General features: G+C 44.5%; 1 protein-coding gene across 5 annotated transcripts in view; it reads right to left on the bottom strand.

Annotated features, from left to right (window-relative positions):
* Window positions 1–24,311, bottom strand: part of LOC135903765 (protein Aster-B-like) — a 133,098-nt gene that overhangs the window by 13,146 nt on the left and 95,641 nt on the right. For 2 of the 5 annotated variants that reach the window (XM_070537741.1, XM_070537740.1), the window contains exons 3-12: window positions 21,849–22,019; window positions 15,762–15,827; window positions 14,165–14,351; window positions 12,801–13,034; window positions 12,529–12,613; window positions 12,001–12,104; window positions 6,833–7,009; window positions 6,021–6,191; window positions 4,072–4,461; window positions 324–516 (exon numbers count right to left, since the gene is read on the bottom strand). In XM_070537741.1, the coding sequence (XP_070393842.1) occupies window positions 324–516; window positions 4,072–4,461; window positions 6,021–6,191; window positions 6,833–7,009; window positions 12,001–12,104; window positions 12,529–12,613; window positions 12,801–13,034; window positions 14,165–14,351; window positions 15,762–15,827; window positions 21,849–22,019 (1,778 nt within the window). The remainder of the gene's footprint in view (window positions 1–323; window positions 517–4,071; window positions 4,462–6,020; window positions 6,192–6,832; window positions 7,010–12,000; window positions 12,105–12,528; window positions 12,614–12,800; window positions 13,035–14,164; window positions 14,352–15,761; window positions 15,828–21,848; window positions 22,020–24,311) is intronic. The other 3 variants (XM_065434143.2, XM_070537743.1, XM_070537742.1) reach the window with 3 other exon arrangements.

Below are 24,311 nucleotides of genomic sequence, written 5' to 3'. Positions count from 1 at the left end.
CCACTCCTTCCTTTTGATCTCAGCTTGATGAGCTACCCATGTGGCTATCTAATTAATACTGCTGTCCTCGTATCTCTAAATGTTGCATAAATCATTTTTCACTCCATGACTCTTTGGAACACTCTCACGTCCGAGGGTTCTCAGCTGGGCTAGCTGGTTTATCAAGGCAAAAAGTGCAGGCAATGGAATAAGTAATGTAAATAGGACAGTGCATCCATCCTGTTCCCATCACTTGTCCCATCATCTGTGCTATTTGCCATGTTCAACTCTCATGCTCCAAAGTAAGCCAGGACTACTGCAAACAAATTGTGGAAGCGTGGCACCTTTTACAAGCCCCCAGACAGACTTCTTGTAGCGGACGCAACCATATATGCACAGGCGGGAGCGGCTGTCGGACAGCCGAGCCAGGCAGTAGTGGGATTTGACACAGAAGGCATCACAGTATGGCACGCCTGTGCTCTGCACGTCGCAGTCAATGGCATAGACATGGCCCGGCCGGCTTGCCTTGTGCAGAATCTGATGTGGGAAAAAAAACACACAGTAACTGCAAATTAGCACGAATGCCACAGCAGCTAGTCGAGTATAAGAAGGTTGACAGCGTGGCAGGAAAAGAAATGCTGTATTCATGTTACAGAACTGTGAAATCTGTTTTTGCTGCTGAGTTATGTATTTTGTGTGCAGTTATGGAACTTTGTGCTGTAGTTTTGTAAGCTCCCAAATTTCTGTCCATTTTTGCAAAAGAAAAAAAAAATGCCTTGTACCCTTTCAAACTAGTATTGCATAAAGAAAGCTTAAGAGAGTGGCAAAATCAGTGACCAGAACTTGCCATGAAGAGTCACTGCATCAGTACACTCACAAACTACAGTACTCCATTTCACACATAGCAGGTGATACTATGAAGGCTAGAGCGACTTCTCTCACTGCTCACAGTCACTACCACAAAATAGTGTGTCACATGAAAGAGAGAGATTGGTATGTGTCATGTATTTCTATGTAACATTAAGTCTCATGCTATTTATGCCGTAGATCTGAACTTAATTACCACCAAATAAGCGGGTTGACACGTTTCTGTGACGAGCAGCCACAGTGCACCGCTAGCGCTCACAACCAAGACATAGTATGTCGCATACTGGAAGTGTAAAGAAGGAAAGATATGTAATTTGACCTAACCTTATGTCCACAAGTTGTTGTTATACATTATTTAAGTAGTTATTCTGCAGCAACCATCACAAGTCTAAAACAGCTGAACTGTGAAACGTACAGAGTGAGGCTTCTATAACCGCACAACTTGTGCAGCTTTCACAGCATTGCCTGCTCTGTATGAAATGGAGTATATAAAGGTCTTTGTTTCATGAAACTAACAAGCTTCTTGGCTAGTGAACGAGAAGCCCTTAAGCACATGGTTGGCAGCCAGTGCAGTGTGTTCATAATTGACATCTTTCACGTTGCTAACATCACCAGTTTGTTTTGGTAGTACTTTGAGAAACAGCCAGTGTTTTTGCCAAGCTAGCATGACATGTAGCTTACAAAGTTACCGTTCCCTTTGCTGTGCAACCTGAACCCACGGTGTGGCCCTTGTGATAGTGTAATGTGAGCTATGTACAATTGCTCTTGCACATCTGTGACACACAATCCAAATTTTTTACACAGTAATCTTATTTAACATACATGTCTTCTGGCTCCTGTGATGGATGCCCCAACAACCCCACTCCCCATTTTCCAGCAATACCACCAATACTTTTTCCTATGCATCCACGACTACTAACTAAACCTCACACTCTCCTAAGTGGTCGCCTATTGCAAGCACTTATCTTAGATCATGTACCTGGCAGAATTTGTTACGCAGGTCCTGGAGCATTCAGTCAGCAAGGCCATGGACGAGTAGTCTACAGCAAGCACTATACTCCCTTTTTATGAATTAAATATATTCTTACATCAGGCTGTAACGCGATAGCGTTAAGGGCCCCGTGTTGCAAGAAATGTGGTGTCGGCGTCTCACGTTGGACGTCGTTTGGTGAAAAATCATTCCAAACCACAACCACGCAGGCACTCTGCATTTTGCAAAGGCATTACTGAACTAATTGAATTCCTCAAAGTAAGATGTATCAGAAAAATAATAAACTACGACTTACACACAACCTACAGACAAAATAGCGTCAGATTGTAATTTGAATATACCAAAAAACATAATTCTGTCACGTGAAATCATAAACCCCCTTTCCAGCATTTCTACCATTCATAGAGCGGAGCACTGCGCTCAGTTCCTTGCAACAACACCATTCAGATGGTGCTCGCCTCCGTGCATCCGCGGCCCACACAAGAGGCCACATTTCTACCAGAAAGATCGCACGCTCGCCTTCGTGCATAGCATTCGCCGCCAGCGCTACCCGGTAAATATTACGGTTACATCAGCTAGAGTTGCCAGGAGGCATGAGAAGCAGTCAGGGATCTTTTAATGCTATCGCGTTCCACTCTTAAAGGCGAACCTTAAAGGCAATCCTTTAAGGGACACTAAAGGCAAATATTAAGTCAAGCTAAAGTAACAAATTAGTGCTCTAGAATATCTAAGGTGTCAATATTATCGCGAACAGAGCCTTAAAAATAGAGAAATTGAGGTAAATGCAGGACATGGTTAGAGACTTCCGTGGGACATTGAAGCACTTGCCCGATGACAAAAGCACTCCTCAGTTATATTCTGTCATTAGTACTCAACCATTTGTTGCAAAAAACATCTTTGTATTGTATTATAAGACGACAGAAAATGCTATTTCTCCAGTTCTATTTTGTTTTTGAGTAAAAAGAACTATTTGAAGTTACCCTTGACAACAATGCGGGTGATCAAAAGGTTTCGTTTTTGCTCAACTCTGAACAGCCCACGCTTTTGTGTTTCACTTGTTTCGTTATCATGCAGTGCTGCACTGGTTTCACTAGGTCGTGAAACTGCAGCTGCAGAAAAGCAGCTGCAGTGGCAAATCCACCACTCTGCCTTGGCTTGGTAGCGCCGTCTGTTGGGAGGGGTTTTACTCACCGATGGCAGCAAAGGGTGGGGATGGTGTATGCAACGTCACCACTCCCTCAGTTGAGTGGCGGGAGACTTGAATTTCGATAAAGGCATTCAAACCCTTCAGATGTAATTCTCTTGTAAACTATGTCTTTTCTTGGTGCGAAACAAGCGTTGCGAGGTTTCTGGAATGGTATTTGAACAGTCCACGTTGACTTAGTATTTGACTTTAGTGTCCCTTTAAGCATCCTCCAAATTTTTTTGAAAGTGACTGCAAAAGTACCAGCTGTTAACAGCCTAGTTTTTACATTTCACCAAACCTTTCTCACTGCTGATAAGGTATACATATAACGGCATCTGCACAGCATCTAATCTAGTCTCCCACAATGTCTCCTCCTAATTCACACCATGGAATAATGGACATAGTCCACAACAGGAACATGAAGCCAGTATTTGTAGGGAAAAATCTTAAATGCTTCCCATTGAACCTAAGTGCCAACTGCAATGATTGTCAAGCTACTTGGCCCATGGAAACCAGCACAGCAGAAAGCAGTGCACTCGTTTGGGTGGTTCTTGAAAAGCAAGCAACACAACTGGCATGTATGAGTAGAGACACAGTGTTATGAACAATGCAAATTGTTTAACATGCTTTAACTTTTTCAGTTGGTTTTTCTTCTCATAATTTTACCCATTTTGTTAGCTATTAATTTACAGCTACGATTCCTTGTATCTATATCATGTGCTGTGCGCATGTGCAATCTAGAGTAAAAAAATAATACCAGTTGACCCCTGCCAGCAATAGTCAACTGGCCTTTACTTATGGTACCCTTTACGTTATGGAGTGTACTGGGGCATTGTGTGCTTTCTTGGACTTTTCAAGCACGCTTGTGCTGCCCAGGTTATGTGCGTATTCATTTTTTTTTTTACTAACTTGAACTTTCTGTACATTTAAATGAAAACGAGTAGCTCTATGTTGACGAAGTCTCTTATTTTCATTTCAATGAAAGGATAATTGCACTCTCAGACCCGAAGAGGGCACCTACAAGTAAAGGCTACAAAGCCTTAGTCACCTGAGTCTCTGTTGTCTGTGCTGCCTTGGCCATGGCGTGGTTGAGGGTGACTGTGTAGGTGAGCTGGCGCAGTTTGTTTCCCGTTTCGGGGCAGGGCTGCCAGTTGCTCTCGGTGACATCGTACGTCTTGCGCGAGGTCAGAAGGTCATGGAAGAAGCGCGACCCTGTGAACAGCAGCGTGAACAGCTGGTCCACAGACAGCGGCAGCGTCAGGTTCAGGATCTGCCTGCCCTCGTGTGTCGACGGACATTCGGGTGGCTCGGCTGTGTCGCTGGAGTCACTCAAGTCTGTTGGCATCTCCGAATGCTGAGCCTCGCGGGCACTTGCAAACATCTCGGGCCCCGAGGCCTCTTCATCTTCATCGTCTTCCCCATTGGGAAGCTCTTCCTCCTGGCACATGGTTATTCAAAGATCTCAGGTGGCACAACTTTGTGGACTGACAGGGGAACAGCCTTGATCACGAAACCTTAGGCTAGACTTTCGCTTTCAAGTTCAGAGTTTCAGCCAACACGTTGTGTTTGCACAAATGTAACGGCAGTTTCCCACAAATGTAACCTGCGATATTCTGAACCACATGTTCTGGATGTAACGCAGGATCATTTCACCAATTTCACACATGAAGATATAGCAAGCGCAACTACTATGCAAGTGAGATTTGTGGGAAAGCCAGCCTTCAAAGGCTCTAGGAAGACAACACAGGCACATGGTAAAACTTGAGCGCAATTAATTGCAATGACAAAGGAAGGAACCTATTTAAAGAAAGGAAGGACGCACAGGCAATAAAAGGATTGCTGCATGCAATTAATTACAATGTGCACCTCAAGCATGTACAGATTGTACAGAGAGAGCATGCGTAGCAGTGGTGCACCATGCATAATGCCATACCCAAGCCTATTACAAAAGCTGCATTGTGTCTAACTACTGTTTTCTAATGATAACATTTTCTAAGCTTTCCAAGAAGAACCATATTTGTGGTTTCTCTGTATCTGTGGAACTACACCAACATTTGGTGGAACACAGTTATAAACATTGCTTCATTGCTAAGAATTTTTTAAAGTCTGGTGAGCAGCATTGATTCAAACTCCAACAAGCCAGATATTTCTTTATTGAATTACCTGATGTTTGAATGACTTATTACTGTGGTAAAAATAGGTGAAGACAAACAGCAGCCAGGGGAAAGCCTTTGCCCACTAAGTGCCCCCTATGTGCAATATGCACACAACATAGACATGGCAACTCGGGTCCATCCACAACATGTCAGCTAGATTTAGTGTTCCAGGCCTCTGCGATTTCCACCCACAAAAGCTCCCTGCATTAAAAGACGCCACTTGTGTGAAGATAAAGTTGCCTATTCCGCTACACAAGAGGTACCAACTCGCACAAGCAATGGTGTAATTTCATTTGAGACAGCGTTTCGCAACGTGGTGCGACCACTCGTCCTGCTCCCATGTTACTCATCAGTGTTGGTAACTTGGCGAGAAAGTTGCTAAATCTAGCGAGCTTTTTTCACTTTAACAACTTTGACTCTTTGGAGACTACTTTAGTGACATAAACAGCCACTGAATTCTGGCAAAATTACTCAAGGGACTTTGGCTAAGGTCAATGCTTCGCCACAATTTTATCCCCAAGGGGGGCATTCACCCTAGATGTATATGGAAGTGTTTATTAGTGAGCCATAAGGGTGCATGAAAGTTGCTTCTCTAAATCAAAACCTTGAAATCTGATATTGTTTCAAAATCGGAGGTTGCTTTTGCCTTTTCACATTCCGGCTGTTGACTCAAATACTGCAGGAGGTAATTTAGAGTTAGCTTAAGAAATAGGAAAGTAGGTGCCTAGGAACAATTAAAACAAGACAAAATTTGGAAAGTCAATCATTGTCATCACTGGAGCGCTCTGGGCCGTGACCTGGTGACTTTGTCTAAAAAAAAGTTACCAACACTGTTACTCACAAAGAGGCTAGGTGGCTGAGGGCCAGCCTTGAGGGCAGCGGCGAGCCGTCCTCGGCGTGCCTCGTCTTCCAGATATGGCGGTGCGACGTAGTCGTCATCGTCACTCGTCAGCCCCAGTTCATCTCCGTAACTGTAGTGGACCCACTGCCACAGCTCCTGTGTTGACATGGGCTGCCCGGAGCAAAGCCACAGTGAGCAGGGCTACCCTAGTGGAGGTTGCCCGAGCCGCATTCCGATTTCAGTACCCGGAAAAGTCTGTCCCCTGGCCACACACAGTGCATTAGCTACGGCAGTGGAAGTTGCTGGGTCGATTCAGTTAAAATAAAGGATGCAGGAACTTTGACTATACCCCCGTGCCCATGTTTTAGAAAGTTGCCTTGTGAAAGTTGAATAAGTTACAGAAGGTAATATGAGCATAACATCCATGACCAAATAACGTAAGTCTTTAGCATTAGTCATTCAAATGGCTTCTGCTTAAAGGTGAAGATGACAAGTTTTGGAGTTGTTCTTACAGCTGTTTCTACAACTGCAGCCCATGTTTGGGTGACTGTTCGGTTGCAGAAGTATGATGTTTGAAATCATGACATGTTCATTGATTGAGTGACACAGAATGTCCAGCATAACAGTTGCTGTGGAATGCATTATATGAAGGCCATCTTGGTGGAACATGACGGCCCCTGCACCAACACTTCACATCGTAACAGAACTGGCCCAACCACTTCCACACTTCAGACATTCAGCAAATGCCTTTGGGGCACAGTCCTCAAGGGGGCTGATATCAGAGTGCAGGAATTAGTGCATATGCAGCTTACCTGCTCCATGAGTGCATTCTGCCAGATGCGGAACAGCATGAGGTATGTCTTGTCCCGCGCACCAAACGATGTGAAGAAGTGCCTTTCGTGGTCTGTGCATACCTGGACTGCATTGGGGATCACACGGGCAGTCTTCTCCTTGGTCATGCTGGTCACGTCCTTGCACCGGATCACCACCTGTCACATATCAGAGCTCCATTAGCAGACAAAAAAAAAAAATTAAACTGTGGGGCTTTACCATAGTCGTTTTACCATGGGGTTTTACATAGTGCCAAAACCACGTTCCGATTATGAGGCACGCCACAGTGGGGGACTCCAGAAATTTGGACCACCTGGAGTTCTTTAATGTGCACCTAAATCTAAGCACACAGGTGTTTTTGCATTTCGCCCCCATTGAAATGCAGCTGCTGTGGCCGGAATTCGATCCCACGACCTCGTGCTTGGTAGCCCAACACCATAGCCAGAAAGCAACCATGGCAGGTCATTACCAGACATCCTCAGGTTTCACATAATCTTTAGGTTTCACATATGCAGGGTGGACAATGTCCACTGATGCAGCTGAGTCCCTAAGTACCTCACACGACATTCCATTCACTACTAGGTCGCAGAGGTAGGGTTCTAAGAAGGCCAAGTTGTCATTGTCACCTTTCAAGAAAGAAAAAACAATTCTAGGCTTCCGACAGCAGATTGCAAGGTCTTCAGGCTCCTGGCAACGGAAACAACCAGTTTTCTAGCCTCAAACGCTTTTCCTGTTTTTCTTTCCTCTTTCACTGCGGTGTTATTCTGTCCTGAATTATTGGTCTGCACATTTTTTGTCCCACCTTTAGCTTTCTTGTTGTGAAAGGGGTGCCTGTTTTCCTCTTAGCTGAATTTAGTGAACAGCCTGACGTGTGTTTTCTAGGATTTGCGACGTGCGGCAAATTCCCCTGCTAGCACTGCAGCTCATTTCAACCCCTTTTTTCCTGACTTGTTTTGAATCCATAGGCGCATCTTTTCGTTCAAGGACCTACAGAATTGCTCCATGCAGATTAACTCAACAACCTTCTCATGACAACTGAACACATCTTCTCCTTTTAGCCGCTCAATTAAATTGACTTTCAACTTTTAAGTGAAATCTTGAAAAGACCCGCTCGGTTTTCTAGCTGCCTCACGAAAATGACGCCAGAAAGCCTCCACTGAGAGCCGATATTTCCTTAGCAACGCAGCTTTTACTTTCTGATAGTCATCTGCGTCGTTTCTCATTAGCCTTGCAATCATTTCAGTTGCTTCACCAGGAAGAACGGTCCGAATCTGTGGCCAACTCTCTAGTGCCAACCAGTTTTTCTCATAGGTTCGTTCAAAAGTAATGAGAAACAATCCCATGTCATTGTTTACCTTGAACGACAGCATATGATCCCTTTACCCCTGCTTCACCTGAGTGCCTTTCATTTATTGAGATCTTATTTGCCGATTGCCTGGCCAGATCCCGCTGCAAGACTAGTTCCTTTAGCTTTGGTTCAAGGGCTCTTTGCTCCTCTCATTCCTTTCTTTCTGCAGCTTCCTTTTCATCAGCTCTTTGCCTTTCTTCTACTGCGTTTTGTTTAGCTTTCTAAGCTTGTTGCTCTATATCTTCCTATGCATATAAAATTTCAAGCATTATGTCTCCTACATCTTTTATTAAATCGACTGGTAGTCTGTCTTCTCCTGCTGCTTTTCCCTATTTCATGTCTTGCAAAGCCCTTCTAAATTCATCGCTAGGTTCTGAAGGAGCCTCTGTAATCTGTTCATTACTACTTCGAATGGAGGTATCGTGGCTGCTTTGGGTACAGTACGGGTCAGTATAGAATTCTGGTGCTGCTTTTACTATATCTTAGAGATTGCTGATGATATTACCCTGCCTATCTTTCAGTGCATACATCTTGGCTTGTCCAATGCCCAGTTTTCTTCTCACTGTTTTCAGGCTGTGTCCATTTTTTAGTGCTTCCTCAGACTTTCTCACATTATAATTTCGAATGTCCCTTATTTTCTCCTTGTTGATCAGTTTGGCAGTTCCACGAATTCTATCTGGTCTCTTGAGTTGAACACTTTCATTCTCTGTCGTTTCTTTATTAGGTCATTTGTTACTTGGGAGAGCTTACCTACTGGTTGCCTTGGTGCCTTACCTCCCTATTCCATTGCTGCTTCTGAAGCCAGCCTAGTTATGGTCTCGTTCATTACTTCTATGTCATCGACATCTCACTGTTCTAAGGCTGCATACTTGTTGGCCAGTGCCAACCTGAATTGGTCTGCTTTTACCCTTACTGCATCTAAGTTGGCCTGTTCCTTCTTGACCAATTTACTCTTTTTGTCTTCGAATTGAGGTGAATTCTAGCCCTCATTAACCAATGATCACTGCACTTTACCCTACCTAACACTTCTACATCCTGCACTATGCTGGGATCGGCAGAAAGTATGAAATCAATTTCAGTTCTTGTTTCACCATTAGGGCTTTTCCAGGTCCACTTTTTGTTGCAATGATTTCGGAAGGTGTACATTATTCGCAGCTTATTCCTTTCTGTGAATTCTTCCAACATGTCTCCTCGAGTGTTCCTAGAATCCGTGCCGTAGTTGCGAATTACTTGTTCACCAGCCTGATTTTTCCTCACTTTTGCATTGAAGTCGCCCATGACTACAGTATACTGAGTTTGCACTTTTCGTATCCCTAATTCAACATCTTCACAAAAATGTTCTATTTCTTCATAATCGTGACTGTAGGTTGGAGTGTAGCTTTGTACTACCTTTATTCTATACCTCCTATTTAGCTTTCTTACGACTACTGCTACCCTCTCATTAATGCTGTAGAATTCGTCAATGTTGCCCGTTATGTCCTTATGGATTAGGAATCCTACTCCGAACTGCTTCCTATATGGTAGTCCTCTATAGCAGAGGACATGGCCATTTGTTAGCACTGCATAAGCCTCACCAGTTCTTTTAACCTCGCTAAGGCCAATAATATTCCAAACAATGCTGTGACGTTATTGATCATTGAAGGGCACCACCGCGTTGGTAAATAAAAAGGCACGCATGACTAGGCTGGTCAGTGTGTGGTATGCCCTCGACTGGCGTGTTGTCCTTCACTCGTGGCCGGGAAATGTTCCCAGCCCGGATTATCACAACTGGTGACAAGCGATAAACCATGGTCACGTTTGCGTTATCCGCCCCCCTTTATCGGCCATGTTTGTTGTCGGGAAGGTGGAACCATTCGACGTGGGTATGTCGGATTGGACCGAGTATTGTGAACGGGTGGAACTGTACTTTGCAGCGAACAACATTGCTGAGGTGAACAAGACTGCTGTGTTTCTGACGTGCTGTGGATCAGAAACATACTCGCTGCTGTGGGGCCTGCTAGCCCCTACGAAGCCTACCGACACCACCTTGGCTGCAATTTTCAACGCTCTGAACAAGCACTACTCGCCAAAGGTATCGGAGGTTGTGGCACCTGACTTGTCAGATCAGAGTTCTGAAGTCTCCTGTCCAGGGCTATCAACTGAGGAACCAAGGCAGCCCAGGGCTGCAGAACGTGCAGCGTCCCCTCATCAAACACCTGTCACCACACCTCTCCGACGGGGCACCAGGGTTCATCAGCCTGTACAGACCTACTCCCCATAACCCAAGTGCTGTCATTGTTACACTTAATCACCTTATGATTGTTTGGTTTTTTTATTAACTTAGGGTGGGAGGGATGTGACGTTATTGATCACTGGAGGGCACCACCGTGTCAGTCAATAAAAAGGCACGCATGACTGGGCTAGTCAGAGCGTGGTATACCCTCGACTGGCGTGTTGTCCTTCACTCATGGCCGGGAAATGTTCCCAGCCCGGATTATCACAAATGCCTGATAGTTCCTCAAAGAGCCCTGCTAGGCTTGCTTCACTCGAGAGGGTTCAGGTGCTAAACGTTGCAAGGGTATTTCCATTGGCGACCTACCCGGGTCCAAAGATTCTTAGTACCTTCTGCTGTGTTACAGATCTGACCGTTGCTTTGGTCAGGTGCTCTGCAGCTGCTGGGGACTGAGGGCCATTGGTTAGTCGAATGAGTCATTTGGGAGGGAGTGGCCTAATACTGCAGCAGGGAGGCCAATTCCTGTTCTGGTGAGGGAGTGTCTTGTAGTAGCTTTGTTGAAGTGTCTTGTTGAAACTCATTGCAGTGTTGTAAAAGTGCCTCAAGTGGAGTTGTTCGAGATTATTTCATCAGAAATGAAGAAATAGGAAACTCGCATTCAATGTTTGGTACCCTTAACTTTATCAATGTCACCGTTCTATCACAGTCATCAACGAGTTCTATAGCAAGCCAGACGTCACGAGAAAAATCCTTGCCTTCTTCACTGGGCTCCTTAAACTACCCCCCCTCCTCCCCCCGCCACCTTGCACTTCTGTTCACATGTCTGTGTGTACAGGATTATTCTCACTGTAAGGGGGACCATAGTATTAATGAAATAGCATTAAGGGCCCTATGTCGCAGAAAATCCAGTGTCGGCATCTGCCATCAGCGCCGGGCAGCCTGTGAATAAAAATTGCCATATATGTATATTCTGTATGACACTACAGTTCTTCTATCACTAAAATTGCTCATGTCCTGTCTTATATTTTTTACAAAGTTATTGCCCGGAATTTTGAGAATGACAGCCCGCAGACATCATGAGACAAAAGAGCGACAGTGCATGCCTTCTATGTTAAACCTTCTCAGACTGAAATACTAAAAGTACGAAACAATAACAGAAGACTGGCCCTCACAAGAAGCCGTGTTTTTACAAGAAAGCTTGCCTTCATGCATAGTGTTCATCGCCAGTATTCCTGGTAAACATTACAGTTTGCCATGAAGCGTGAGAAGCAGTCAGGGATCTTTGAATGCTATGCATATTGTGTTCCACCCTTAAAGGTGAAGCTTAAGCATCCTACAAAGTTTTACATTTCAAACCAGTGCAAATTCATCTTTTTTTTTTATTTGAAAGAAATAGCAGATATGACAAGTTAAGCAGACTACTCTTGATGACTGATTAATCATCTCTGTGCCCTGATGCCACAATGAAGCCAGCTAATAGTGCTATAAAACTAATCAGAGCACACCCATAACAGTGGAAGACCCTGCACATAAAAGGCTGCCACTCATGCTTAGCTTGCATGCAAGGCTGGAGACAGCTAACAACTCACATTGGTCTCCCAGCGGAAGATGTTGGCGTAGAAGCAGATGAAGTTCTGTGTCACATAAAGGCGCCCATGCACAAGGATGTCCCTCTGCAGGGCGCATGAGTAGTCTGCACAAAACGAGGATCTCATTACTGGCTTCATTATTTCCTTTGAAAAGGCCAATTGCACGACACAAAACTGTTTTCGCATAACAATTGCAAAGGAAGAAAGCAAAACTGGATTATACACATAGCAGCAAATAAAAAAACTGAATGAGCAAATTCAAATAACAGAAAAAAGATCGTGCTTCAAGATATTAAATTATTTAAGGATATTAAATGATGGCATTGGTTTTCTCCAGTCATGACTGGTGCACTGCATAACATACTTCCATCACCCCCTTTGTATTACATCTGCTGAAAACTGTGCATACATCATTGCAATAAAGAAAGAGCTGATGAGTGCCATGCTGAGAGATAACTAAATGTTTAATTGCATTGCCATAAAGTTAGGGTAGATGCATGTGTTCCTGTGTAAGTAGGAGGAGCATACCAACAATGAGTCGTTCTGTCTCAGGCAAGTCCTTAAAGAGCCGCTTGAAGTCTTCACTGCGCGACTTGTACGTTGGATTCAGCATCTGCAGAGCCAGCCGAAAGTAACGCCAATAGCGATCACTGCCCAACATGTACTATTGTTTCATTTGATTCACGTCGTCAACAGTTGCCGCCATTATCAAGCAATGAAAGTAAGGTCACGAACATGTGCAACTGTAGAGTTGAACATTTTAAGAAAACTCAATCTAGATGAGGAGAACCTCAACTTACATTGTACCAGGACGATGTCTTCTTTTTCTTCTCAAGCATCTTGTTACTTCCTTTGCTGTCTGTAGATTTCTCAAGGCTTCGGCTTAAGGACTCACGTGTCCCTTCAGGACTGGGCCGTGGCGACATCCCCATCTCCGGTGGGCAGCCAAGAAGAGAAGGTGGTGCCAGTGGCTGCATAACATGCATACCAGGCATGAGTTGGCAGGTCAGTTGCATGTGGCACTCATATATAGTCTGGAACAGAAGTTTGTGAATTACAGAGGTAGCAAAAAAGGAATACTGAGTAGTAGTATCGCAGACCGTCTCTGACTTACTATTGACACATGCACCCGAAACTTCAGCATGCAAACATTGTGGCGCACCTGTCGAAGTCACATTATGCACCTGTACCACCTGTTCTAACTTGCTGCTCCTAATGCTGTTGTGGAAATCACGGTCCACATGCTTTTGTCCCTGGCTGTGCTACTTCTATTACAAAATGATAACTTCCGTGCCCTTCAATCCCAACAGACTGAGTGCGTAGCAAAAGGATTGCCCTCAATTGCCGAAATGCACTGAACGAGTGATAGGTGCCAAGGAATACAGCAAAAGGCATTTTTGCAAGATGTGCTCTAAAGATAAGGAAATAAATCACAAATCAAAAGTGCACCTGGCAGATTCCATCCAGAAAGTCAGAAATGTTGACACCAGGCATTTGCAAAATATTCGCAGCCTCCCCTTAATTAAGGTAAGTTAAACTGCAATGAAGATGAAAGCATTTTTGTGCAGGTAACAGATTATTTGAATTTCACACACATTTTAGAAAGTAAATTGGAGTGGGTACTGAGATAAAGCAGCAGCCAGGTACAGCATGAAGGCATGCTGTTTTGCAATACTGTACGGCTGTTCTGTACATGTTATGTTTGGCTTACAGCTTCACACTGGCATGGCAGAGTGTATGCCAAACACCACACAGAACACCAATGGCTTGTCATGGCCACTCTTGTACCATATTTCAGGACAATAAAACAAGGAGGCTGCTATAACACACACCTTCACCAGAGTTCATAAAGTAACCATAATGAAAGGGAAGGTGGGCATCCTCGTAAAAGCAGCACAAAACTACAACAGGAACCTACACATGTTCCTCATGAACAAACTTCTGCTGTTGAATTTGTCCACACCCAAAAATCAAACCTGATGCTATCACCTTTCTTAGGCACTTTACTAGCTCAGTCAACTAAGAGGCTGGCAGGTGGCAGGGAAAGGGTGAATTGAGAGACAACTCTGACTTCCACATGAATGACAACTTTCCTATCATGGACACACCTCTAGTGGATTTCTATGGAATTCATGTTTAATGAAAGTGCAGAATAAGTGGTTACCTGGGAGGAACGAGATGAGTCTGATGCTCGGTCCAGAGATCCTTGGCTGTCACCCACTGCAGCTGCATTCTCTGAAGAAGCATCAAGTGGTAGCACTCCAGCCGAGGTTGCTGTGCGATCCCCATCGAAACATGGAGACCGAGCACCCAGCTGTGGGCTTTGGCTTGGACTTGATGGTGATGGGCACCTGCAGTGTGTACAGGTAAGGTCAAGGGCTACAGCTGTTCTCGTGGCACTTTCTATTAGTCTCTATATCTGTAATCAGAGTTCATGCCTGTGAGCACAGTAGGATGCACATGTATTTTTGGTGACCTTGAACCCCAAGCATAGTGCAATAGCCGATGCCAACTAATAGCACTGTTATGTATGCTTTTCTGTCACACTTTACGCATCCCAGTTGCTTTTATTTACAAAAAGATGATATGCAGAAAACATCTCAAGGTGCGCCAAAAATTTATTTCCGAGCACTCAGATGAAACAGACTTAAGCCTGAAGAGACCCTGCCATGATTTTCATAATAAAACCAAGTGCCTTGGAACAATGAAGTTTCCAGTTGCGTTGGAGACATATATCAATGCTTGCACCAAGACAAATGGCACCCAGTGGCATTTGCAATATCCTACTAATGCAATATCACAAGGCCTTGGGGATAAGCTTACTCCCAAAAAACATGCCCTAAGCTGGCTTACACTTTAAAAACTGCAACTGGCCATTTCAAGGTTGCCTGCATATGTATTATAGGTTGCAATGATCATTTTCAGTGATACATTTCAGCATAGTATCAGACAGGATGTGTTGCTTCTTTATCCCTTCCATCAATCTTTGTGCAAGACATTTGACAATAATAAAATGTGAATAAAAAATAAACAAAAGCAAGCTCACCAAATATCTTTCATCACCCTCCCGTCCAGTAAATTACAGCAAACTTGCCCGTGCAGAAAGTGACGTTACAGAAAATGATTGCTCGAAACTACAGCTGCTGGGCAGGGCACAAGGTAAGCTCCCCTCCTCTTGCAGGCAACATAATAAGCTATAAATGGCTGTGATTCTGCAAGATCGCACAAGTCTGTTGTCTTTCTTTTACAGTGAATAAAAGAAGCCCAGATTGGTTAATTAGTGCTAAGAATGAAAGATGACCAAGAGCAGCTGGTGCAGAGCAGTAGTTCAAAGCATTGTGAGTGACCTAGGCATTACGATATGAAACATTTAGTGATCATTCGAGTTGTATATTCTGCAAGTCAACCCACTCAATATATGCGAGAATTCTGCACCACTGTTGCACAAAAGAATAAAAGCTGTTGCACAAAAGAATATAAGTACATTTTTCACTGTTATCTGTTGAATCCCAGTGTGGTTTCACAGGAATATGGAGCAAAATAACTATATGCAAGCTTCAGGTGTGACTTCACAGCAATGCTGAACGTATCTTGTTGAGACTGCAACTATAGGCAAAATTATTCTTTTCATTGGGGATTGCATGGATGAAAACGCATTAATTTGTGAGTAATAATTTACAGGAGCAATAGAACAATGCAAGTGCCCTATTACAGGCTTGCCAGAGCACCCTGCAGCAGCACAGCTCGAAACCCAAACCCACCTGACAGCTTCATTCCGGCTGCTATGCAGTGACACCTGGAGAGTTGGTGAGCCCTCAGGTTTCCTCCTGCACAAGATAGGCATTCAGGCTTTCTTCACGCCAGACAATGGTAATTTGCAAGCACAACCAATACTCATAGCAGAGACACCCAGAAGAATCTGAATTCGTTGAGTTTACCCTATCCACAGAAGAAATAAATAAGTGATAGTTTCGTTAAGACTTGGCAAACTGGTGGAAGCTAATGCCTTGAGGTGATGAAGTGAGCGTCATTTTGTGGAAGCGTGCCGCAGCTGATGACGGTGGAGCACAGGCGTTAAAGTCTGGCTTGCATTTGCAATTTCTACATTGCCAGATGGCCCTCCCTCCCCATTTTAACTTTGTTATTATGTTGCCTCAGCCTGTCATTCAAGCACTGCTCTGTTTGGCCCACGCACAACACCCACCGCAGAAGGCGCTGTGGTTGCCAGAAGCCATGACAAATGGGTTCGATTAATAATATAGGCCAAAAGGATCATTGAGGCAGGTGATAAGTGCGTAAGTGTTGCATCGATATCATTATCATGCAAAGAACTGCTTTACCTGAAGAATGTGCACTGAGAAACTGTGATTGCGCTCCTAGGATAAATAGTGGCGTTTTTTCTCTCATACACAGAGCAGCAGAGTTTAACGGAGAAAAACAAACAAGAAAGAAAAAGGAGAAATGTTCAGGTAGATGCAGGCAGAATTTGTATTCTAGCCACAGTGAGTCGTGCGTGTCTAAGGCATGCGCAGATAAATGGAAAGGGTTAATTTTCGAATAGAATGATCTAACCCAACATGCCAAATTCGCTCTTTCCCACTTTTAATATGCTTCACTGAACGGTGGTTCGGTCTTGCGACTGTTAGTATGTTTCACTGCAATACACGTTTTCATGGCGCACTGCGCGTTACACTTTATTATTTTTTTAATGGTTAATTAATTATTAGGTTCTGTCACTCTGCTTCACCGCAGTACACAATTGCAAACTTCTTCACCACACTCCGCTTCTGTATTGCGGTAAAGCATACTTAAGCACATCCGCCATTGAATTTCGCGTTCAAAATGCCGGCACGCCAACGTGCCGTCACAGATTGCAAAATGGATTCTGTATCTGGGCAGATTTTGCGCATAAAAGGTTTTCGAACTTCCCATATTGAGGCTTTAGTAAGAATGCAGTAAATATTTATTGACAAACATTTAGCCACGCATTCTCGAGAAGGCGCTGTCAAAATCCATGGCGTCATTGACGGTAGCGGCAGGTTCGCGTCACTACTATAATAGCAGGGTCTTTCGATACTTTGCATCTGGCCATGAAACTTCCACGAAAGTTTCATGTAGGGCCAGAAGGCGGCACCAGAGACGCTGGCCTAAGTAGAAGGTGAACAATCTGCCGAACAATCTGCCGCGCCAGATGACCGGGCGGCACAATAATGCAAGTCTTTCATAAGGAAAGGCGCCTCTCCCACTATTATTTCAGCTTGTTTGTAAAGTGAACATGTAATGGTAACTTTTAACAAAATAATTTAATGTGCGATGCGCTTGTGTTTAAATTATACACGGCAACATTTTATGATCGACATCGCTCCCTATCCTCCTAGTAGCCTTCCTTGCACTAACTGTTTCGTTCAACTGTCTATTTGCACTTTGTCCAGTTAATTGGATAAGCCATATTTAGTTAGCTAGTTCAGTGTGTTAGTCGTTAGTTGGTAAGTTAATTAATTTTGCTTAGTTATTGTAGTTAGGTAGGCTATTAGCGAATAATTTTGTTATTTCAATTAGATAAATTAGTTAACCAGTAGGTTAGCTTTATTCATTTGATTAGCTAATTAGTTTTGTCAGTTACCTTATCTATTTAGTTAGTAGGTATATTACTTAGTTATTATGTGGTTAATTTAGTGGTTCAGTTTATTTTCTTACTGTAATTTGTTTCGTTACTTATTGAGCTTAGTTAATGTACTCGTAGTTGTTAGACTAGTTACTAAGTTAGGTTAGTTATTAGTTCGATAATTAGCTTAGTAATTACCTATGTGGCTGGCTAGTTAACCAGCTGGTTAGATTTGTTACTATAATAAACAGTAATTCGCTGGTAATTAGGTTAGTAATAATTAGTAATACTTTCGTAATAACATGCAATTAATAATTAGTATGTCCAGCAATATGGTAATTACTAGTTTGTTAATCAGTTGGTTAGCTTTGTTAGTTTGAAACGCAGGATTTTTACAGCGAAGCTGTTAAGAGCTACTTTCTCCACTATCGCGTGCGCGTGTAGAAAAAAAAATCCGAAGATGGTGCAATGCCGGGCCAAACGTTGGCCGGGCCGACCCGCGGCGGAGGTGCAGTTCGCAGTTAAGGCGCCCGCATATACAGCTTCGCTGGTCATCCTTCTTCACAGAGTGGAAGGGCACTGAGTTTTTTTTTTTTTACGCACATTTACATAAAAGTGCGACATGAACTTGCTCTGTAGTCGGTTCCTAACGCCGGAGTAGTCCAGGTGTACAATTTGAATTATGAATTAAGCCGCTATTGCGAACGCAGTTTAACCTGTAAATGAAACAAGGCGTTGTAGTTCTTTCAAAATTGTTCGTGTTTATGTTTCTGAACACTGCACAGAAATAGGGAGGTGATTTTCACGTTGTCTCGACAATATTCACACGCCGATACAGGCAGTCAACCCTTGCGCAATGGCGAGCGTACTTACAGAACGCCTGTGACGTCCGCTCGTCGTCTGCTCCAGTCCACCGATGGATGGATGGATGTTATGAGCGTCCCCTTTGGAACGGGGCGGTGGGTTGCGCGACCAAGCTCTTGCTACTATACTACCTAATATTCTACCTAGGTTAAACAATGAAAAAAGACAAAAAAAAACACTATGAACTACCACGCCCAAATTTTCTGATCCCCTATAGCGAACTGTGCTTTTGTACGTCTTCGTCTTTTGTCGTTTCCCTACTTTTCTTCCACCAATCCTCCAGTCGCCTCTTACTAATGTCTATTGCGGACATGTTTGCTTTACCACTGCTCCCTATGAACTCAAGGGCTTCAAGGAGGCCAGTGGTGCCTAAATCGACCGCTGGGTAGACGTCTTCACATTCTAATAAAACATGCTCCATAGTTTCCCTAGCTTTACCACAGCAAGCACATGCTTCTTCTTCCTTCTTATATCTCGCTTTATAGGTGCTTGTTCTAAGGCATCCTGATCTCGCTTCGAAAAGTAATGAGCTTCCCTTTGAGTTATCATAAATGGTTTCTTTCCTGATTTCGTTTTTTCCTCTAAAGTAGTTACTCATGGCAGGTTTCTTTTCCATTGCCGCCATCCAGGAGATTAATTCAGCCTCTCTGACTTTCCGCTTGACCTTCTTTGTTCCTGTGTTGTCCACCCTACAGGCCGTATACTTGCTGGTAAGCTTCCTAGTTCTTTTCCTCCACTGTGAATCAATGTTTTTCCTGTACAGATACCTGAACACTCTCCCAGCCCATTTACTTTCTTCCATATTCCTCAGCCTTTCTTCATACTCAATTTTACTGCGAGATTCCCTCACTTCAAAACTAGTCCAGCCCATATCACCCTGCACAGCTTCATTTGTAGTCTTCCCGTGAGCGCCCAATGCGAGGCGACCCACTGACCTTTGGTTCCCGTCGAGTCCTGATTGTACCCCTGATTTATAGCAAACAACCGCATTTCCAAAAGTAAGTCCTGGAACCATTACACCTTTCCACATACATCGGAGGACCTCGTACCTATTGTATCCCCATAGCGCTCTGTGCTTCATTATGGCTGCATTTCTCTTCCCCTTTACTGTTATGGTTTTTTCCTGTGTTTCCATATATTCATTGCCTTCGTTTATCCATATACCAAGGTATTTATATTCTGTAACCCGAGGTATTTCTTGGCCCTGTATCTCCACTGTCTGCTCACTGTTTTCATTGAATACCATAACACCTGATTTTCTAACACTATACCCGCCGTGGTTGCTCAGTGGCTATGGTGTTGGGCTGCTGAGCACGAGGTCGCGGGATCGAATCCCGGCCACGGCGGCCGCATTTCGATGGGGGCGAAATGCGAAAACACCCGTGTGCTTAGATTTAGGTGCACGTTAAAGAACCCCAGGTGGTCAAAATTTCCGGAGTCCTCCACTACGGCGTGCCTCATAATCAGAAAGTGGTTTTGGCACGTAAAACCCCAAATATTATTATTTCTAACACTAAACTTCAAACCTAAATCGTTGCCTTCCTGTCCACAGATATTAGCCAGACGTTGCAAATCACTTTGCTTGTTAGCTAGCAACACAATGTCGTCCGCATAAAATAAACCTGGGATTTGCTGCTCTATTACTGTACCCGCCTGTTTGTATGAGAGATTAAACCCGATATTACTTCCTTCTAGCGCCCTCTCCATCCTCACCATGTACATCATAAACACCTTCTACTTGCGCTAGCGCCGCGGTGCGGGCGCTATGTGAAGCTCTCCCGCAGCGTGGCGTGGACTAGTCTCGTTTTTGCAAATTTTCTGACTTAAGTCTCCACTGGAGGCAACCGTGACACTTACGGCATTACAGAAATGCAATTTACAAACGTAGCGTTAACTAATATTCCTTTCTGTTCCTGACGTCGCCACCTGTATTTCGCTCTTGCACCTTTTCTGGCTTCCAGTTGCGTGTCGAAATGAAGATTTCTCATATTTTAGCAATGCAGTTCCATCAATCCAAATGAACTGAACGTCACTCTTCAGTGTCTCCATATTAAGATGACACGAATCCAAGATAACTACAAGTGTGTAGTCGACGTATTACACTGTGGCGATTTCGTGCCTTCCTAGCTAGGACAAAACAGTCGCAGCGGTAATCACAAAAGAAACAACAAAAAGCAATGAAAAAAAATGTATAAGGAATCTCGTTCTATTCAAGGAACAGCTAAAATGCAAGCCTAAAAAATATCGTTAGCCTTCTGCTAGAATACTTTATCTGCGCGAATAGAACGCAAAATAAGGACCTGACGATCTCTATAAGAGAAAATATATGAGAATAATAACGCGAACTGACATTGCATATGCAACCACAGTCGCGACCCTTAAATAAACAGCTCCAGCATACAGTGACGTCGAATCCAACACATCCATTCGCGCTCCTGCGGGGCTGCCTGCGTATATGGCACCTCCCTATGGCGGTAACAAGTGGCGCTATGTTAATGCTCAAAAAAAAAAACGATGCAATATACCAAAGAGCCATAGGCGTTAGCACAGATGAGTGCGTGTTTGCGTCCACTTCTCCCTACGATGTCGAGGAGCTGGCTTTTCACCATAGCTCTGTCGACTAGTGGTTGAGCTCGACGAACTTTCGAAGCGACGGACGAGAAGTTAAAGGGTCAATTGTCGTGCTTCATTTAGAGAAATGCTTGAATGACAACCGAAGCGTGCTCTCGATAATTTGAAACGAAAAAGAAAAGAAGTGTTGGACAAACACGTTACGACTAGCAATGTTGTTCAACAGAAAGCACACGACGCAAGAGAGACGAGTACATCGCACAAAATGTACGCAACACTGACGAATACTAATGACAACCGACACAAACTACACAAGCCACACAAGAATAAGCGCTACCATCTGGGGGCTAGCACGCACATGCAAGTGCTAAAGTTTCATGCAGAACGCGTAGCACACTGAATGCTGTGAAACACTCCGTGTGAGCCCATGCAACGCGCTATATCGTAGCACGTTCTGGAACCATGTTTTAAATATTGGTACTATAGTATCAGGAGTTATACTAAATAAACATTACTTCACGACAAGCGTAAAAATGTTAATTTGCGAAGCTGTAAAATATCTTACTGAACACTGCGATTTGTCGTGCAAGAAAGTAATGTTGATTTCTTGAACCTGTCAACCTGGAGTGGCAGTATTGCGCTATCAGCTATGGGCGATTAGAAATGTGCGCATAGAAGCGAAAATACTCGGAATAGTTCTGGCTGCACTGCATGGGTAACAGCAAGATCAGCGGATCACGTGCGGGTATCCAGGGTGGTCTCGGCAAGCAGTTGGCGTCGCGGCATCGTCCAGAGCAAGTCAACTCACTTCTTACGGCGGCGTGTCCGCTGGCCGGTCGATTCGGCGTTAGACGCGGCGTCCGGCTCGGCCGACGCCACCGCCGTGGCTGCCACTGCGTTAACCGCTGGTGTCGTGGAGGACGGCGCGGCTGCGGGCCTTGGACGCAGCCGGTCCGACGCCTCGGCCACCGGCGTGGGGCTACGATGATGCAGCACGCGAGCATCGAGTAAGCGCGTAGATTCCCTGTTTAGCCTCTCTTCCACTCGCCCCTTTCCACACGTGCGCCCCATCACCTTGCTCACCCATCGCTTGCTGCTACACCATGGCCGATGCGTCTATCACAGCCCGTTCGACGGCCGTCTCAACCTCTGTTACCATTTTTTTTTACTTTTCTCATCCATATTCATCCCCCCTTTCCTCTTTTCCCCATTACATCTATTCTACGCTCTCTCTGTGTGCACAATTTGACTGCCACCAAGCCTTGGGCCACCCTATCGCGACCCGTCTCACGGTAATTTATATCCCCTTTTTACCTTTCTACGCCTTTCTCATGCATCTTTCCCCAAATAGAACATCCTCTCATAACTTTTCCCCATACATGACCAAACTTTGGGGTGACACGCAAGTTACCGTATTGTGCGTCAACCGACACAAAACGTACATTAACAGGTCGGCGCACACTTCACATTCAGCAGCGGACACAGGCTTGCTAAAAGGTTTTCACAAACGCCACAGATATGGACAAGTTTCGCACTGTCAATGCAACGACACTTTTGGAAGCACATAAGCGTGACGAAACACAGACACATGAAACGCTGATGAAAAGAAAAGGAAGAAAAAACAACGAAAGTAACTATGGCCGCTTATCTTGCCTACAAAGGCAATGAGGACGTTAATGCTCGCAGGCGTATTGATAGCGTGCCGTATTGCCGTACTGTGACCGAATTCCGTCGAGAGCATAATGCAGAGCGCTTGTGTCGTTATAACTGCGTATTTCAGTGCACAGTGAAAGGCAAAGCATGCGTGCTAAAAATTAAACCGGAGCCCTCCAGAACGGCATCTCTTACAGCTCCGCGGTGTTCCGAGGTTCTCGGCTTTGTCACTGCTGATGTACCATTCGAAATTCCTTAGAAATCATTCAGAACGTTTGAACGGCCGTGCGCTCTGTCCGGAGTATCACCACATTAGTCAAGGGCGCAGAGAGCTTTAGTACATCGCAGTCTTACTAGAGAAAACGCATACGGGAATAGTTTAAGAGGTACCCAGGAACAGCAGCAACGGTAGCGTTATATCCTGGGAGATTGTGTTCACCTACAGAAACACTTTCGTGGTGCGAATTTTTTCTCGGGGGAAAAAAAAAAAGAAGAGAAGCGTTTTTGGCGATCCTGAGGCTGCCTGCTAATTAGTGTCGGCAGATGAGCGCAATACACTTAGTGAATGCAATACATTTTCGGCCCACTTCGGTTAACGCCAGAAAAATGTCACCGCTGCAGCACTGCTGCTTGCGGCTTCGTCTTTCGGCACAGGTCGCGCTATGCTGAGTGCGCGGTACACAGTTACGATGCTAACTGCAGCGCAAGAAACTGTGTGCAAAAGGCAGACATTCGTAATCGCGTAGCAGCGGAGTAGCTAGACGCTCTTTTGTGGCCAACTCTTCGAAGATATCGTCCGTGTTGCAAATACAAGTAATCCACAAATAAAGTACAAATAAAGCAAGAAAAAAAGGTGCACTGAAGAGGCTACAAAACCATCTAGCAAAGACTGCCCTCACAAGTTTAACTTGATCTCCTTGTAGCGCAGCTACTCTCGATACACAGCGGCACCTTTCGACAGGGCCAAATAACTTTAGCTGCGCCGTCCCGACCACGCAGAGACGGCAGTAAACTGCGGCTGGCAATGGAGCCGGTGTGCAACAGGGCATGTTGTTATGCAGTAAGCAGGCAGCTTCTCGTAGTTGATCTCAGGCGAGGTTCTGCGAGAACAGGCGGTCAAAACCATCGTACGAAAAAAAAAAGAAAAGACAGAAGGTACGGGCCGGGGTGTGTTGCTTCTGTTTTGATTCCTTGTGTTACATTACACTGAAATTTATCCATTAGTTACAGTATGAAACTAAGTCTAATTTCGTTTGGTGTTCAAACGTCAGCGCTGTGGTGGAGGACGCCTTGATCGGGTGTTCCGAATTAATTTTGATTATCTGTATTCCGTTAGTAAACGTACGCCTTTTGCATTTCTTGTACTCGGACTGCATCGTAATGCCGCCGTCGCCAGGTATCGAACCGTCGACCTCGCGCCAAGCAGCAGGGCATTGATATTGAGCCGCTGCCGTAAGTGACCATGCAAGTTCGCTAACGAAGCACCAAGATTTTCCTGAATCGTAGGTCGGATTATTTCACCTTACCTCACGAAGACAATGTCAGCAGTATGGAGATTCTTGCTGCTCCAATACAGACGAACCATTAGGAAGGCACAAAGCTGTACACGATAGTCGGT

The sequence above is a fragment of the Dermacentor albipictus genome, chromosome 4 (assembly GCF_038994185.2).
Source record: "Dermacentor albipictus isolate Rhodes 1998 colony chromosome 4, USDA_Dalb.pri_finalv2, whole genome shotgun sequence".
In the NCBI taxonomy this organism is placed as follows: Eukaryota; Metazoa; Arthropoda; class Arachnida; order Ixodida; family Ixodidae; genus Dermacentor; species Dermacentor albipictus.
The sequence above is the reverse complement of the archived record's forward strand: the minus strand, read 5'-3'. Positions and strand labels throughout refer to the sequence as shown.